This window comes from Cupressus sempervirens, chromosome 5, assembly GCF_028749045.1.
Source record: "Cupressus sempervirens isolate cs-2001-9-10 chromosome 5, ASM2874904v1, whole genome shotgun sequence".
Classification (NCBI taxonomy): Eukaryota; Viridiplantae; Streptophyta; class Pinopsida; order Cupressales; family Cupressaceae; genus Cupressus; species Cupressus sempervirens.
The window spans coordinates 629,186,440-629,206,127 of record NC_143122.1 but is presented as its reverse complement, the minus strand read 5'-3'; the positions used below and the strand labels follow the sequence as shown (position 1 = coordinate 629,206,127).

Here is a 19,688-nt window from a genome sequence, read left to right as displayed (position 1 = left end):
TCTGAAAAGAATTCCTTCTATCCAACTTAGGCCCACTATCCTGTTGTCTTGATTCTGAAAATACGAATTTAGGATACTGTTACAAGTCAAAGATTTCCTGAATTTGGTCAAGCTCATCAATCACCTGTTTGTCTTTTGTTTTCATTACTTTGTTTTCCCGTTCCCTTAACTGTTCATTGACAAAAAGATTCAATATAATATTTGGTAAATTGGTATAAATCTTTAGCAAATATATATTCAAAATGCATAGTCGTTTTACACCTGTGGCAATATAATATTCAAAAAATAATATTTTTGGATAATCTTTATGAAACAATTCAACCTTAGAATTTTGCGTTCCAACATACACTTCACAATTTAGCCCAAATGTGGGCTCTGTCACAAATCTACCACTCTCGAAGGAACCAAGTTTCCCTCCAGCTCATCTGACAAAATCCTAAAGGTTTTCGTCTCTAGAAATCTAACCAATGCAAATGCATGATAACTGAACATCCTCTAAAAGTTCTCCCTTTGATCTTTAATAGCCTTCTCCAGGAAAACTCTTGACCTTCCAGCCGCCTGCCTCTTGACATTCCATTTCTTTTGTCTTCATATTTTCCCTCTTTTTATTTTTTATATTGAACTTTTGAGGGAAATATTTATAAAGTGACAGTCAATTTTATTGTTTGTCTTTACTTGATTAAATTAATTAATATTAAGTCATGATTAAAAATATTTCATCCATTTCCGACAACTTAATAAAAATTTATTTAATTATTGTCACTACAATAAATTTGGGACATTACAAATTAGTTCACACTGATGTCTGTGGACCACTGAAAACTCTTGTTACTAGGTCCAGGTACTCCTAAATATTTTTTGATGATTTTAGTTAAAAACATGTGGGAAAATTTTTGAATATATATGATGTGTTCAGTACATTTCAGTAGTTTACAGCCTCAGTTGTGAGAGAGCCAGCTTCTCAAATTGGTACTCTAAGGTAAAATAATGGGGGAGTTCTGTTCATCTGACTTCTCCACTTTTTGTGTTACATGTGGCATTAAGCGTCAACTCACCACACCAAACACCCCTCAAAATAATGATGTCGTTGAACATAGAAATTGTACCATTACTGAAATGGCTCATTCTACGATGGAACATAGAAATGTTCTTAAGACATATTGGGCTGAAGCAAGTCTATCTTCTGAACCGGTCACCTACACGGGATGTCAAGAAGATGACTCTTGAAGAAGCTTGGTTATGATGCAAGTCTAAGTCTTTGGTTCTAACAACTCATGTATGAAATCTAGAAGCCAAGAATGCCAAGCTGGATTCCAAGGGCTAGAAACTTATGTTTACTGATTATAGAAACAACCACAAGGCAAACAGGTTGATTGACATGGACACAAATCATCGCATATTCAATCACGATGTCATGGTTGGTGAGAGTCGAGACTACTGGTCCATTTCATTCTACTACTAGTCCGAAGGATCAACATGTGAAGGCCTTTGATGTGGGTGTTCGTCTTCCCCTTGGTTCGCTTGATGGGAGAGCCTCACTTCATTCTGACTCTAAAGATGAGGAGACTACCAGTCATGATATGGCACCACCTGATTTTCCTCAGGATCTGCCTACAAATAATTTTGTTCCAGCCTCCTCAGAAGATGTTGTTTGTCCTAGGCCAGATGTTGGTACTTCTCCCCTCCAGCCTAAATGGCCCAGATGTTGCTCTTATGGCTAACATCCACAGCATTTATGAGCTTCAAACATATTGAAATGCTAAAGGTATTCTAGAATGGGAAAAATCTATGGAGTATCAGCTAAAGGTATAACACTCGGGTCTTTTCTAATCTTCCTCCTGGAAAGAAACATATCAGCTGCAAATGGGTTTAAAAGGTCAAGTATCATGCAGATGTAACTTGGATAAATAAAAGCAAGGTTGGTAGCTCTAAGCTCAAGGATTCACATAGCAGAAGGGCATTGACAATGAGGAGACTTTTGCTACTACTGACAAGATGAGTACAATTTGTCTTCTTGAGATTGAAGCCTAGTTTGGCTGGAAACTATTCCTCATTTCTCAATAATAATCATTCAATTATCCATCTCACTGTGTTTCACAGTTATTATTGAAAAGTGCCAATCTTCATTTACGATGGATGTCTTTCTCTTTTAAGGTTGTTTAAGCATGGTCAAAATTCACATTGGCTGATTTTACTATTATCTGCAGCTTGGTGGTTGTGCAGAAACATAGTTAATTTTAATTATAAAGTGGCTCTTAAGGTTCAATAGTAAACTAAAATAAAGTCCCTTTATGAAGAGTTAAACGAGTTTTTAGAATGTTATTTAATGGTCAAAAAATATAAGTTCTAGAAAGATCCCTTAAAGGGGTTTTTAAAAAGGAGCCTATAAGGAGTTATCTCCATTAATATGGATTTCTCTTCTCATTTGGCGTTTTCTTGAAACCTCCATTGGGGAAGTAAGCAATTTTTTGCAGCCCTGGGACAGAAACACTTCAACATTGATTCTAGACAAAGAATTCTCCCTAGTCAATGTATGGAGGGTATGCACAGGATTTGCAATTGAGCTAAAGATGTGAAGAAAGAAGGAATTGTACTACACGATCATATTTTCTAGAGGCTCTACATGCAACAACTTTTAAAAGTTTTGCATGCAAATCATAAATTGGTAAAGTGTAGATTTTTTTATGATGTTGGTTGACTCATTAATTTTATGTTTCCATGCAAGAGCGTTTTGAATGTCATCCTTTTATAAGATTTCAAACAGTATAATGTTATTTTTTCTGCATGAGGGCACAAGGAATCATTATGTCTTGTTGCTGGCCCCTAATAATGGAGATGGGTACCTGGGTATTGAAGGATTATCCACCACAAAATCTAGTCACAGCTATGTGGAAGTGAAGGATTTGAATATACAGATGGGATTGGAGGTTGCTTGAACTTGTGAGGGTTATTTAGAATTTACCTTATTTTTTCCAGTTGCAGTCCATCTATTGACAATAAGGGAGTGTATGAAAAAGGAGCATGTGAAGAGTAAGAAGTAGTTGCAAAGCTTGGACAGTTAACACAAGATTACTCTATAAAAAAGTAGCAAATCAGTTTGTGGGATATATAGATTAGATTTAAAATTTTAAAAGGTCTAGGCACTATTTTATGTATACCATAGATTTTGACACTACTAATTAGCTATCAGATCCAATCAATGTACTCATATATTTGTAATGCTGCCAAATGATGGGCAGATGCATTGCCATCCAAAGGAAGTGGAAGGATAAAGGAGTTCTTTTGTTTTCTATTTCCATTACTAAAGTCAAAAGAAAGAAAAAATCAGAGAGGATTTTCGTACTTTGAAATCCCCAAGAAAATCATATGAAGGATAAGTTACAATTTTGTCATATATTTCATGATCATTTCCAGAGAATTATTAGATTACTGGGCTGTAGCCCTTGAAAGGGTACTTCTATGGAGATAGCAAAAGTCAAACAAGTTATCTCTCCAAAGGTCAAAACTTATGAAAGAATTATTTTCTCTAGTGAGATAGAGCTAGATGAAAGGATCTCAAGAATAGGAGCCTCTTGGCCTTGATGATCTTCCAATAGAGTTCTGCAAGACATTGTGGAATATAATTAGCTAAACACATTTGAGAACGTGCCAAAAATCTATTGGCAGTGGAACTATGGGGAGCTTATCAATATCAACCCTACCAAACATATTCCTAAAGGTTTGAAAAGAGAATATGTAGGAGGGCAGAAGATAAACTCTTCTAAATAATGTCACCTACAAACCATAGCAAAAGCATTGGCTAGATGGCTTAAGTATCTGATTAAGATGATTGTCAAGAAAGAGAAAGCTCGTTTTACTTAAGCCAGATTCGTCATCAAATAAGATCACAATTCTAGTCAAAAGATCCTCTTAAATGATTTTGACGGTTATGACAGGATCGAAAGGCATTTCATCCTGGATATATGTTGAGCTAATTAAGCTTTGGCCCCTTTTGCTGCCCAGTGGAATCTCTCTTTTCATGAACCTTTGCAAGAGCTTCTATAAATGAAGCTCTTTCATAAGCTAGCATTTCACAAAGATCCGCTTAGAAAGGATACCCCATTTCTCTATCTGATTGCAGCATATGCTCTCGACTACTTGTGGAAACAGCCAGATTGCAAAGGCAAATTAAAAGAGTTTTGTTTCCAAGGGATGTTACATCCCAATTTTTTACCCAATTTAAAATATTCATATAGCCGTTGAGGTTCACATGAAGTCAATTGACAGTTAAAATTTGTTATAATCCTGTGAAACGGTAAAATGGTTAGTCGTCATAATTTCATATGACGATAACATGCTAGTTAACCATTGTGATGATATTTTAAAGCTATTTCAAATAGTTGATTATTTATCATGAATTTATGGAATTGAAAAGGCGGTTAGCCATTATGATCATTTATGATTAATAACTTGTTAAGGTAATATGATTTAACTGTCAAGAAATTCCTTGTAGGGAGCACGTCAAAGGGGTGGAAGCTTTGTCAAAAAAGAATTGGGCACAAGGGCATCACCATTACTAGGCAAATGGGTACGAATCTTGAATCACCACGGTTGAGGACCTAGCGACTGCATAACAGGATACACACATTGGACACGCATGAGCTATTGGATAATCTTTAAAACATTTTAACATTTTAACTTAATCAAAATACATACCTTTAATGATTTATATTGACATCTCATCACTTCAAATAATACATACATACATATATATACGTGCACATAGGTATAAAAAGTAGGGTGCCACCATAGTATTAATTTATACAAGCTCATATCTATTAAAATACGTATACCTAAATATGCTTATACCTTAAGAAGTTGTGGAAATAAAATAATCTTCCAAGGTGATACATATATTTAGATATGCATACCTTAGTAGGTACAACCTTGGGCAAATAATAATATGATGCCACCTTTCTAAATTATATGTATATGTGTGTGTGTGTGTGTGTATATATATGTGCAAATATAAATTATAAATCATTCTTTTTGAGTTATTAACATTCGAATTCTTCCTCATAAATATTTATCTTTATAAGAGGCGAGAATGTACACTTGGCATCTTTTATCGATGATTCAAGGAGTTGATTTTTTTTCCTTTTTATAACTGCTCAAGACTCACAACTTCTTGGAAGCCTTTATATTTTTCGAATGTCTTCTTTTATATACAAGTGGGGAGAGCAGAAAAACCCGAGTCTGCATTACTACCTTTACTTCCAATCTTTCTCCTCATTTCCTATTTACTACTTTTTGCTTGAGGACAACCCGAGTCATAGTCTTACCTGGTTGAACTTAGCATTGGGAGACGTATTTCAGAGAGTCATCTGTGCGAAAATCAATTCGAGCTCCATACTTTATTTGATCAGGTTACATGATCAGCTTTTCCATGTTCATATTGTTTTTGTATGAATTCAAAATTGCAGATGTAATTCGATGTCTCATTGTTGACTGTATATTTGATTAGTATAATTGTTGAATCTGTCTTTTCCTGATTAAGACTGAATCCAATGTATTTGTTATGCCAAGACGCCTCTTGTCTGCAGTCGGATTTCATAATCAATCTATTTCTTGTAAATCCTTAAGAAGAAGTTCTTGGAACATAAGAGGTGCATTATGACAATAATGAGATTAAATTATTCTTTTCACCAGCTAAAGTTCAACGAAGGAGTTGAATTGCTCAGAGATCTAACACCTAGGACTCACCTGGCTAGATAGCCAAGAAAAAGGGTAAAGAGGTGAGAAAAAATCTGCAAGAACATGAAACCAGAATCAGAAGCAATTCAATAAATTTATTACATTTTAAAAGAATCATTACATAGCTCATGTTGTCCAAATTATATACTCTGTTGTCAAGTCAAGTAGTGGGATTAAGTACCAGGATGCTTAGTGGCTGACAAGGTGTTCCAAGTCTATTCCAGGTAGGGAGGGCCTTTCTAGTTAGAGAAAATGTGAGAATAAGTTTAAGGTCCATGGTAGGGAGGTTAAGCCCCTGACAATGTTTCCCCTCTCCACAAGATGTCGAGATGTGCATCAAACAAAGATAAATTATGCATTCAAACGTTTGTTGGAAACAGGTATTTTACCTCAATGATGTTTATACAAGTAGAAGATAAGATGGGTCAGTTTATATCATCGTTTCAGTTATTTCCTTAAATGAAAGCAATTCTTCTCGTCAATGTAATTAGTTAGATCGGTTGATCTTCCAACAAAACATGGAATATATCTATATACAAGAGATGAGTTTATCTAATGGATTGATATTTCTGTCTTTCATTTTGATAATGAATATGAGTGTACCTTCTAACTGTATGTCATTGCCGTAATTAGCAATAGAAAGAAAATGAAATGATACCGTGGTATTTGATCCCCTAAGTGATACAGTGGTATCTGATGCCCTAAATGATACAGTGGTATCCAATGCCCTAAATGATACAATGATATTTGATGCCCTAAATGATACAATGATATTTGATGCCCTAATTGATAAAGTGGTATTTGATGGTAATTGTTATTTGTTCCTAAGTGGTATTTATGGACTAACCTAGGTTTTGTAGAAGCATCCCTAGACGGGTTTCAGTTTCGAAACTCTAAGGCGTGTAGATATTTAATTTCCTTAGTAAATTCATTAATAGTGACTTCAATTGTTAGTTATGAAATTTTCGTTTAACTAATTGTAATCGTTAATCTCATTCACATGTACATAACTGATATAACTGTCTCCCTATGAAAATGAAGTAATAACTATATTTCTTTGATAAGTTAGTTGTTAGTTAAGACCTGGAAAAAGCGGATGTTAGAAGGGATAACCAATTACTTAAGTTTAATTTTAAAAAGCGATTCAGCTCTAATTGTTGAACAAACTCAGCAACCTGTGCACGGAACTTATCTTTACCAGATACATCTGTAGAAGTAGTAGTATTGGTAAGTGAAGAGATAAAACAGTTTAACACTAGCCAAGATGAGGCTCCATATGTGCTTAATCACTAATGGAAATTAATAAATCCAGGAAAATCATTCATTACTTGTGCATCACTTCAGTTAATCAGGTTTCTGCTATAGAAATGAATAACGTGACTCAAAATAATAATACATTACAGAAGCTTATAACACAAGTTGAGACTTAGGAAAGTTCTTCAACATGTATTAGATTAAACCATTTGTACCAAACACCTTTACAAACTTTATCTGTCCAATAGTTTACACATTTCGCAAAAAACTGAGTGTTCTAAAAGTAACAAGTTCCCAAAAAGAGATAAGCATTGAAGAGTGACCGGTTTTTTTCCATCATATTGTAAGTGGAACTCCTCATTAGAGATGTCTCCTCTTCTTTCTATAGCTCCATTATCAAATGAAAAACTTTCAAATGTAACATGGCATCGGTACCATCGCCTGTATAGAAATAAAGAATTGAACCCTGCATAATTTACAATAAAATATAAATTGCCCAGCAATAAATAAGCAAAAGACACAAGAACCCAATGCGAATATAAAATAATAAAATTATAGTTAAAGTTAGCCATTTTACATATTACACCAATCATATACTAACGGTAAATTAAGATCAACAATTTGAATACTTTTCACCTTCAAAATGAAGAGGCCTTCTGGAGGTTTCTGAAGTGTCCTTTGTAACACAAAGTCTGAAAAACAAAAGTAAAATAAATGTATCAACTGGTTGCTAAAAGTAAGGAAACTAGCCCAGGGATAGAGTTATTATTTATTGTAGGTTTCCTCATATAAGAATCTTCTGTAGATTTAATTAAAAAGAAATGAAAAAATATCTAGTCAGTTGTGAACTTGAAATACTTACTGTTCCAATGTGGTTTTCTTCCAAGAACCTTTGTATCGAAGAGGTCCTTCAAAGTTATTCAAACAAAACTTCATCCAAAGTGGTTCCTCATTGCAAAATACATATAGCACACTGTAAATACAAGAATCGAGATTTGCAAATCAGAAATCACTCCTGAGAATTCAATCTTACTTGCAACCATAGACTGCTACGTATAAAACTTCAAATTTCAGTTCATATTACTTGTGTAAATAATCATATTACTTGTGTAAATAACTAAGAATACAGTCAAAATGGTATATTAGGGAGATACATAATAATTTTATGATTAGATTGATAATAAGATGTAAACGTTGGTACACCTAATAAAATGGCTGGAAAAACCTTGTTTGAATTCAATATCAATTTGCTATGTCTGGTTGGTTAATCTTAATAAAAATTTCTGAAATTTCAAATGAATTGTTTATCCAATGGTCAGGCCAATACATCTTTCATGCACAGTTCAAAAACTCAGACTAAAAAGGTTTAAAATTTTAGTTGGATTCAAGAGACATCAAAAACTTTTTAAATTTTCTAAAAACATAAAGAGTAAAATAAACTGTAGTTACAGAAGTTCTAACTAGTTTTGTCTCCATTTATAGATCAAAAAGAAAGTTTGATTCACTTCACAGAGTATGGTTATAAATTATATATACTTATTAACATTTTTAAGTTTTCACCTCAAGAAAAAATGAGCCCTGATTTTCATTATTTGCTTTTTAAAATCAAAGCAGGGCTCTGATTATTAAATACAACTGCATATCTCTTTCCCAGAAAATATAGGCCAAAAAATATCTTCTAATTTTGACTTTTTTATACCAAAGCGGGGTTCTAAGAGCCATGGCCTCCAGTGGAGTCTTGGGGCAGTTCCCCTCACAAGGGTCTAATGGAAAAGCCGCTAGCAAGGTCAAGAAGCAAAACCTCTAGCAATGTCGGGGGGCGATACCACTAGGCAGTGTTGAGGAGCAAAGCTTCCAACAGGATCAAGGGAAGCACCACTAATGAGGTCAGAAGGAAGCTTCTTTCAAGCCCAAATTAAGGCATTCAAGGCCACACAAACCTTGGCACACACAAATTTTCAAATGCCACCAAAAGAACCTTTACCACAAATACACATACAAACAATCAAGAACTCTTGTTTTATTATGTCAAAGCTTTCCTTGCAAGCCTGAGAGTTAGTGGCAAGTTTCTAAGCGTTTTGTGGCAAGCTACTGGAAGGCCTTGTCAAAGGGCAGCACTCATATCTTATGGAAGTAGCTCCTAATCTTTTAATTTCCTACATTATATTTATTCATGCTGTATGATTTGGTTATGGAGAATCGGAGATAGCCACCCAAGATCTAGAGGCCTAATCAAAAGCACAAAAACAAGAGAGAATGAATATGACAAGGAAAAACTGTATTCTCACCAAGAATGCAATACAATCAATGATAGTACGTAGCAGACCCTTGATTTAGTAGACCAAGGTATCAAAGTAATATTGTTATATTTCTAATTTAATGGTCACTCGATTTACTTTAGTTAGATTTGTTAGTTTCTTTTTTGGCTTCAGTTAACGATCGTTTCACTTAGAAACACCATTCTTGTATATCTTGTAAATGGAGCTTTGCTTCTCCATTGTAAACATCAATCAATTACCATTTCAAAAGGTCCAAACAGAGGAAAGAATAAAATTATGACAAGTGGTGTAATCTTATTACATGATAACCAAGAGACAACTTATCACCCACCTAAGGAGAATAAGTGGAGTCACATGTCCACTACAAGTGTATCATCCTCCAAAGTGGAATAAAGTATGTGTGGAACATCCACTAGAGGTAGAAGGTGGTGAGGTGATGAGCGCACTAAAAGTGGAAGCACCACATAAAGTGGAATAAAATAACATGATAACATCACTGTTGCTCCCAACTCTATCGTCCTTGATGACACAACACTAAATAGCTCCATGCTCATTACTTGGTACATGATACTTGATTTTCAGACATACATGGCAATGATCAGTTTGATATGTGATTTGATGCATGACAGTTTTGTCATTTGATTTTGGTTCTCTGATACATTGGGTACATCTTCATGACCGTGATAGGATGACTGCCATTATAGCATGAGCATTGACATTCAAGACATACATTTGACATTGAGATACATTGATTAATGACTTGCATATTGCATTCGACATTCAAGTCAAGATACACATCAGATGATCCTATTTACAGTGACACTGAATACATAATTTGATCATACATTCATGATCATACTTGATGATGCATTCAGAAAAGAAAATTGGATATAATAAGGATGTTGCACAGTCAGTTTATATACTTCGTAAATTTGCATTTGTCATGGCAGAGAAATATGAACTATTTCCGATTGGTTTTGTTCTTTAGTTATATCACATCACTATTATATTCATATTCCCTATAGATCATTTCTATTAGAATAGTCACTATAAGTGACTTGGAGTTCTTGGCATTTGAAATTTAAAAAGGGATCATATTAAATTTATATCAAAGTTTATCGAAAACCTTTTGGTCGGCATTGCCTAATGATAAGGAAAGTGAAAATTGTCTGGGCACGACAAAAAGCACCAAAGTGGTCGGAATGTATGCGGTTAATGGCATTGATTAACATGCCTGTATTGTAGGCATGTTATGTTGTGATTTCATTGCTCATTTCATTTTGTTTATTAATGAACCCTAAGCTTGGGTTCCTGATCTAGGGCACGGTCCATGGAGGAAAGGGGCACTTTCTGAAACAAAACATTTTGTATAGAATACATACAGCCAAATCATATTTGAGCCAAGCAAATTTCAGTAGAATATTGCAATGCCGTTCTCTAATACTTCAAAGGCACACTCAATATGGGTTGAGATATATTGGAGATGAAGAGTCAATGTTGCATGGCTTTGAGGATTCAAACTAGTAGCTGATGCTTGTACTAAGAAGTTCACTTCAAGTTTTTGTTTCAGCTTTGGATTATATATGATATCATGTTCAACGAAATGTAAGCATGACTAGTATTGAATTGAGCAGAATTGTAAAAGAAAAGTGACTAGAAGCTTTTGTAATTTCCCCTTTTGGGTATATGATTCAATAATAAACAATAATGATAAAAGTAAAATATAAAAGAATAAAAATTAAGATTATAATTATAATTATAGAAGAACGAAATTAAAATATAACATAATTAAAGTTAAATTAAGTTTAACGAATGATTAAAAAGCATGCAACAAAAAGTTGCAACTTCCCTGACCATGAGGTATAAAAGGGAGAAGAGAACTTCATTTGAATGGTGGATATGGAGGGAAGAAGAAATAATGGCGCATAGGAATTAAGGAAGGATATGGAAGAAGAAAGTAATGGCAAGAAAACAAGGAAGTGAAATAATGATGAGTTATGACTCTTTCAAAAGGTGGTAATCATGAATGATTGCCACTCTCTCAAAGGGCAGCAATAACAAAGGGTTGTGACTCATCAAAGGGTGGTAAGCATGAAAGGTTGTGACTCTCTCAAAGGGGGCCAATGATGAAAGGCTCAATTAATGGGTGCATGCACCCTATCCATGTATCTGGATGTTGGTGTATTCTGGTCCGGATCCTACTTTCACTCCTTGTGGGTGCACTTTGTCTCCTTGTGGGTTTAGATGGTGTGCTCTTTCTCCTTGTGGGTGCATCTAGATGTCCATACGGTGCACATCCAAATGCACCCACAAGGAGGAAAAGCACTACCTGTGAGCATCCAAACACATCTATGCACATTCGGATGCGCTCAAAAGGAGAAAAATCGCTCCCTGTGAGCATTAAAGCACATTCGGATGCATCCACAAGGAGAAAAAGCGCTCCCTATGAGCATCTGGATGCACCTCAATGCCCAGTGCAAAGAAATTTTAATAAAAACTTTTAGAAAGTGACTTTTCACACATGTGCTTTAAAAAAGCAATTCTTTTATTTTATTTTTCCACAAATCCCTAAAACGACCCTAGATGTGGCCACTCATTAATAAAGCATATCAATTTGTTTGCTACTTTGATCTCTTCTCATTTGGTTTCCATTTTGGCATTTCGAAGGGCGGATAATTATTTTCAAAGAGGATCATTCATGGGGTGCTAGATAGCTTCCACAAAGGATATCTAAGCATCTAAGTTAAGCATTTGACCCTATTCTTTAGTCTTTTAATAATCTTTTTCAGATTTTGATGATTTTTTCACATTTAGGATGAAATTTTTCAGGTTTTTTTCCAAAACAAAATTAAAAGAATAAAGAAATAAGTTTGGCTCTCTGTTATAATGTTTTTGTATCTTTTTTTTTGCACTTGTATGCTTGTATTTCTTAGTTTTTTTTAGTTAAAATTTATTTAATTTCTTGTAATAGCAAGAAATCAAATTGGAATAATGGCTAGTAGTAAAAGTTCAATGTGTGGGGCAGGAACTGATAAATTCAAGATTGATATTCAATCTCCTTTATGGAGACATCCGACAAGAATTGCATAGGTTCTGGGAAGTGGGGCATATATTTTGGAGTGTAATTATTGTAATAGTAAACCAAAAAATAACCTATATTCTCGAGTATGGGCCATGTTGATTGTTAGTATAAATAATTAATTATTATTACACTTTACTTAAGTTTACTTAGGTTCAATGCATTATTTTATTAATTATCATATAGACACCTAGGAGTATGCGTATTATATGAGTTGTCTTGTTGACAACACAAAAGTTTACATAATCATCTGAGTTGTCATGTAGACAACACAGTTGTTTGTACTCTAATTGAGCACATGGTGTCTACAACATCTCTTTACGAGATACACCTATGCTAGCTTATCCTCTCATCATCGCACAAACTCCTGTGCTCAATGGAGGATAATCCACTCTTGGTGGACATGTGCTTAATTGTGAGGCTTATCACTTTGCTAACTCCTAATCATTCTAGATGCCTTTATATATAGGCACTTCTAGTGTGTATGTACATATGATATTCTCATTATTGTTATTATGATCATCCATTATTGGTCCATATTGTACTAGTGTTTGAGATTGTTGATCTTGGTGTTATTTTGCCCTAAGGGAAATTCTTACATGGTATCAAAGCTAAGAGAGTTTCTCTTCACATAGCCATTGGAGACCATTTTCGCTTCACCTCTCAGAGGACCTCAATTCAAATCCTAAGTATCTGCAGTCATTGGGAGCATCTAGAGCCAAAGTAGACCTCACCATTGCATCCAGAGCATAAATTCGGTGAATTTTGACTATAAATTTGCCTACCCTAGGCTATAGTCAAATTTGAGGCAAAAAAATTTTGCAAACCGGAACTCAAAGGCCCAATTTGCAAAATTGGTATGATCTCTTCAAATCTATGCGTTTGATTTTCAGATTTGTATTTTTTAATTTGTGTCTTTGCATTTTTCGGATCTTCATTTTTTGTTTCGAAAAAATTTTGGCCATCAGGACTGTAGGAGAAGCATTTTTTGCAGGCAAAACGGGTGGTCAAATCCTGACAGCCTGCAACCGAAATATTCCAACATACCGATGGTCTTTATAACATAAGCAGCAGACTTCACAAATCGGACATCATATATCACATAAACCGGTTGTACACATTCCGGCGACATCTTCCATAATTGGCAATTACAACAACACAACCGACTACACATCAAACACAGGTGGCTTCTAAGCCATTGTGAACCCTGCGGCTCCGAGTTCTTAAACACCTCAGCACTTCATTACACGGTGAAACACCCACCCCCAGTCATCACCTTCCAACCACCGACCTCCTGTCGGCAACCACTCTTCCAGCCACGTTGCCCCTGGACACGTCACTGTTGCTGCACGCCACCACATCTGCAGAGCACCCACCACGATAGCAAGTACCGTCAACAACCAAATCAGTGCCAACTCAACTGCCACGTCAGGTCCCACGCGACGACCACATCAGCTCCCACCATACATGACACGTCACTGTACGGACCGACACATCAGCTGACCATACTGCCACATCAGCCCAACGGGCCGTTTTTGCTAACGTCACCATTTCACGGTTTTAAAATTGACGGTCATTTGACCATCAAAAGCAGGCCGAATTGCACTACTGCAACAATCATTTGGACGTCAAATTTAACCTTGCAGTTTTTTGAGCAGACCCCTCCCCATATGTAGTATTGATTTGACAGTCCAACTTCGAGAGGCCACATCTCAATCATCTGGACTCCAAATCAGGTGCAATTTTATTTATATGGGCTAGAATTTTCTATATTTTTCTATGGTGCTATTATTTTTTGGTTTTGCTGCACGAATTTGTTAGAAAATTCAGTTTTTGGCGATTGTACCTGTCTAATCCTGCATTTTGCAACTTCAAATGCTCTGTATGGGCTCATCTGGACAAATTCAAGTTCCGTTTTTTTTTAAAGTGCATAATTTTTCGTCTACTCTCTAGATCTGCAATCAGATTATAGGCTTGTATGGACAGAAATACCACTTTCAAAAATAGGTCATTTTTTGCATTGTATTGCTTTGGTCAAACTTCAAAATTGTTGTATATATTAACTACATTGCTAAGTACCAGATTTGAACTCCAAGAGGAGGTTGTAAACAGCAAAATCAAAAGTCCACTTTTGTGCATTTTGACAAGTGGCCTATTGTAATCGCACTAAGTATAAAGTGCCTAAAGTATTCATTTTGGGGGCGCTTCTTTGATTGAGTGAAAAGGGGGGGTGTGTCTTGTGTTCTTGTGTCTCCTTGATATTGTGCTCTTTCTTTTGCATTATGGGTTCTCTTTCTAAGTTAACACCACATAATTATGCTACTTGGAAAGAAAAGATAAAGGAACCATTAGTTGAAAAAAGTTTACTGCGTTATGTAACTGGTGCAGCAAAGAAACCTGATGATGATGCTGATGAATCTTGTAAAGAAGACTGGGAATCAAAACAAGAAATGGCCCTAGGAACCTTGTTAAAGAATATCTCAGATCCTATCAAATATCACATCAGGAACATTACTAATCCAATATAAGTTTGGAATAGTAGATGAAGATATGGCCTACACCATTGAGGAAAATCTTCTCAAATTGGATCCTAGGAATTTCGACAACATCAAAGATTATCTTACCCAAGTAGACATAAATAGGGCACAACTTAAGGATTCTGGTGAACCCATCAAGGATGGAAAGTTGATCAAACATGTGATGACTCATCTTCCTCCTGAATATGCCACTTTTGTTTCAAGTTCTAATACTCACAAGTTAACAATGGGTAGTGCCTTTACTAAGCCTTCATTCGAGTCGTTTTCAGGAATGTTGGTCTTAGAACATGAAAAGTTAGTGAGTATGGGAATTCTCCAGTCTTCCAAAACCAAAGCCTTGGTAGCTAATCAAGGGAATCAAGGTGGTAAAAATTCCAACAAGAAGCAAAAGCAGTGGAAGGCTAAGCCACAAGATGACACACATTAATCTTCCTCCTCGCATCAATCTTCCTCCACACAACAATCTTCCTCACAACAAGGCAAGTCTTTTTCCAAAAACACTAAGAAGGGGAACAACTTCAACAAAAGGGAGAAGAAAACTTGTGCCTATTGTAAGAAGAATGGTCATGATGAACATGAGTGTAAGGATAAGCAAATTGATGAGTTGTTAAACTTAATGAGGAAACATAAAATTGATGTACCAAATGCCTATAAGGATAAGGGATCTTCATCCACTTCAAAAGGTAAGGGACAAGCTTTGGTAGTAAGTACAAACAATTATGAGGAATGGGTTCTTGATTCAGGAGCTACACATCATATGGGTGCTTCAAGGGAGCATTTTTCCTCTTTGAAACCATCACATGTACCTTACATCTATGTGGGAAATGACACACAAGTGGAAGTTGAAGGAAAAGGAAATGTTGAGTTGGACAATGGAGTTTTCAAGGATGTTCTTCATATTCCCAACCTTAGCACCAACCTTCTTTCAATCTACCAAATAACTCACTATGGATGTGGCAACAAAGTGGAGCTCCTTCCTGATTCAATCGTGGTGAAAAATCTAAAGAATGATTCTATGGTGGCAATTGGAAAGGCTAATCATGAGACAAGACTTTATTCTTTTTCTCATTTTGTGCCTAAGTCCACTTCCCTTGCCTTGTTGACCCACTCAAATTCACAAAATAAACTATGGCATGAGATGTTTGGACATCTCAATTACTGCTACCTTTAACAGCTTAGCAACAAGGATATGGTCATAGGTCTACCTCAAGTCAAGTATTCAAAGGGTGTATGTACAAGTTGTGAAGCAGGCAAGCATCCCGAAGAGAAATTTGACAAGGGGAAGTCTTGGAGAGCTACTAATGTTTTTGAATTGGTTCATAGTGATGTAGCTGGCCCATTTCTAGTACCATCATTTGGAAAGGCTTGCTATGTTCTCACCTTCATTGATGACTCTTCGCGCTACGCTTGGGTCTTCTTTCTAGCTCATAAGAGTGAAGTATTTGATAAGTTTATCAACTTCAAAGCTCAAGTTGAGAAGCAATCAAGGAAAGCCATCAAGATTCTACGAACAGATAATGGAAGGGAATATGTGAACTCAAGGCTTATAGACTTTTGTACTCATGAGAGTATTGATCTTCAACATTCAGTTGCATACACTCCACAACAAAATGGTGTTGTTGAACAGAAGAATAGAACCCTTAAGGAGATGACCACTTGAATGCTTCAACATAAGTCTCTAGATCAAGTTTTTTGGGCAAAAGCCATGAATTGTGCCAATTACATCCAAAACAGAAGTCCCCATAAGGCCTTAGATGGAATTACACCTTTTGAGGCTTGGTGTGGTAGAAAACCAAGTGTAAAACACTTTAAAGTTTTTGGTTGTCCAGCATGGGCAAGGATACCTCCACAAAAACAAAAGGCATTGGAACCTCAAAGCAAACCTTGTATATTTGTTGGATATCCTAACCAAATTAAGGCATATAAACTCATGGATCCAGAGACACATGAAATCTTTTTTGAGAGGAGTTTTCACTTTGAAGAAACTTGTCCAAGTTTGGCTCCTTCAACTCCTTCCTCCATGGAAAGTGATGATAGTGATGATAGTGACTTGGAAGATGATATTCCTTCAACCTTGAATCGCAGGACACCACCTTTGCAAGGTCCACAAATAGTTGAGAATATTCCTTCTTCTTCTTCCAATAGACCTCGTTGGGCACAACAAACACTTGATTCAGTAGGTTCATTGGTGGGGAATCCTTCAGATACTAGGAGGACACAGTCACAACACAAATCATTTCCACATGCATATATTGCCATTGCTTCTGATCCATAGTCATTTAAGGAAGCATCAAGGATTCTTGAATGGGACAAGGCCATGGAGGAAGAATATAACTCTTTGATGAAAACAACACTTCGGACTTAGTTCCTCTTCCTAAGGGAAGAAAGTTGGTTCAATGTAAGTGGATCTATCAGACCAAGTTTGCAACGGACGGAAGTGTGGATAAGTATAATGCTAGACTTGTTGCCAAAGGTTTCTCACAAGTTCCTGGCATTGACTATACTGAGACCTTTGCACCGGTAGCTAAGATGAACTCCATTCGTTTGACACTAGCTATTGCTACAGCTCATGGTTGGGTTGTTTATCAAATGGATGTGAAGAGTGCATTCTTGAATGATGATCTTCATGAGGAGATTTATATGGAGCAGCCACAGGGATTCATATAAGATTCTACTTTGGTTTGTAAGTTGAAAAAGTCTATCTATGGCCTTAAGTAGGCTCCTCGGGTTTGGTATGCCAAGATGGATTCCTTCCTACTCTCTACAGGATTCACCAGGTGTCATTTAGATTCGAATGTCTACATTCTTCAAAGGGATGACTCACACTTGATACTTGTGCTTTATGTAGATGACTTGATCATTACAGGATATACTTCATCCATCATTGCTAATGTCAAGACTTCTTTGCAAGACAGATTTGCTATGACAAACATGGGTTTACTTCATTATTTCCTTGGTATTGAGATCACACAGTCTTCAACTAGGATCACAATTTCTCAACCCAAGTATGCTCTTGATTTGCTTTCTCAATTTTGCATGAGTGACTGCAAGCCTGCACCTACTCCCTTTCTTTCAAGTGTTAAGTTAGAGGCCAAGTGTTCCACTCCACTTGTTGATGCTACATTGTACAAACAGTTGGTTGGGAGTCTCATCTACTTGACACATACATGCCCTAACATAGCTTTTGCAGTTGGCATGGTTTCTCGCTTCATGCAAGAGCCACGTGAGCTTCATTGGAAGGCCGCCAAACACATCTTGCACTACATACAGGGTACACATACACATGGGATACACTATGCAGCAAGTACTAGACTTCAGTTGGGTGGATATACAAACTCAGACTATGCGGGAGATCTTGATTCTCGCAAGTCTACTTCAGGTTACATGTTTCATCTTGATTCCGGCCCCATTTGTTGGCAAAGTAAGAAGCAAAATACTATTACTCTTTCTTCAACTAAGGCTGAGTATCGAGAGGTTGTCACTGTGGCTACAAAAGCTATTTGGTTACAGCATATTCTATACCTAAACCCACAGTCATTCATTGTGATAATCAAAGTGCTATTGAGATCTCAAAACATCCAATTCAGCATCAGCAGACCAAACATATTGAGGTTCATATGCACTACATCAAAGAGCTGATACATGAGCAAGTCATTGCATTGCAGTATTGTCCTACAACAGAGCAAGTTGTAGACATCTTCACCAAATCCTTCACTGAGGTCAAGTATCCTCATTTGTGAGATCTCTTGGGGGTGCGGGATATTTCATCGGGGGGTCACATGACTCTTCTCTTCTTTATTGTACTTATCTCTCTTTTCGGGAGGGTTTTTCCCATGAGGTTTTCCCTTTTTCTCCGTTTTCAAAGAGATTGCATTGCTTGCATTGCATTATATGTAGAGCATTGCATTTGTACATGGGTACCTAACATGGCCTAGTAGTCGAGACCCATCATGCATTTCCATCATAGCTTTTGTGAGCTTAAGTTCATTCCCCTAAGTTGCACTTAAGCGGGGGTGTTAGTGTAAATAATTAATTATTATTACACTTTACTTAAGTTTACTTAGGTTAAGTGCATTATTTTGTTAATTATCATATGCACACCTAGGAGTATGCGTAGTTATATGAGTTGTCTTGTTGACAACACAGGAGTTTGCATAATCATCTAAGTTGTCATGTAGACAACAAAGTTGTTTGTACTCTAATTGAGCACATGGTGTCTACAACATCTCTTTACGAGATACACCTATGTTAGGTTATCCTCTCATCATCGCACAAACTCCTGTGCTCAATGGAGGATAATCCACTCTTGGTGGACATGTGCTTAGTTGTGAGGCTTATCACTTTGCTAACTCCTAGTCATTCTAGATGCCTTTATATACAGGCACTTCTAGTGTGTATGTACATATGATATTCTCATTATTGTTATTATGATCATCCATTATTGGTCCATATTGTGCTAGTGTTTGAGCTTGTTGATCTTGGTGTTATTTTTCCCTAAGGCAAATTCTTACATTGATAAAGGAAGGGGATGTTTCATGGCCCCGATAAGGAGGGGTTGTCTCTTGCTCAAATAGAATTTGTAAAAGAACAAGAAGAGGCTGATAGAATGGTTCCAAGAACAAAATCAATTATTTATACTAGAGGAGCCAGAAAAAAAATGCATTTACCCACTAAATCAGTTGCAGAATCCATGCGTCCATTCTTGCATGTACTGAAAGTAGAAATTGAAGATGAAGTGAAAATTAACACCCGCAAAAGAAGTCCATTGGACAAGCCATTTAAAATGGAGGAACAGACATTGTTGAT

General features: G+C 36.2%; 1 protein-coding gene across 2 annotated transcripts in view; it reads right to left on the bottom strand.

Moving 5' to 3' along the window:
* Positions 1 to 19,688, bottom strand: part of LOC149557472 (putative glycosyltransferase) — a 138,679-nt gene that overhangs the window by 87,537 nt on the left and 31,454 nt on the right. For both annotated transcript variants that reach the window (XM_089832126.1, XM_089832127.1), the window contains exons 2-4: positions 7,850 to 7,960; positions 7,624 to 7,679; positions 7,311 to 7,453 (exon numbers count right to left, since the gene is read on the bottom strand). In XM_089832126.1, coding sequence (XP_089688252.1) covers positions 7,311 to 7,453; positions 7,624 to 7,679; positions 7,850 to 7,960 — 310 coding nt within the window. The remainder of the gene's footprint in view (positions 1 to 7,310; positions 7,454 to 7,623; positions 7,680 to 7,849; positions 7,961 to 19,688) is intronic.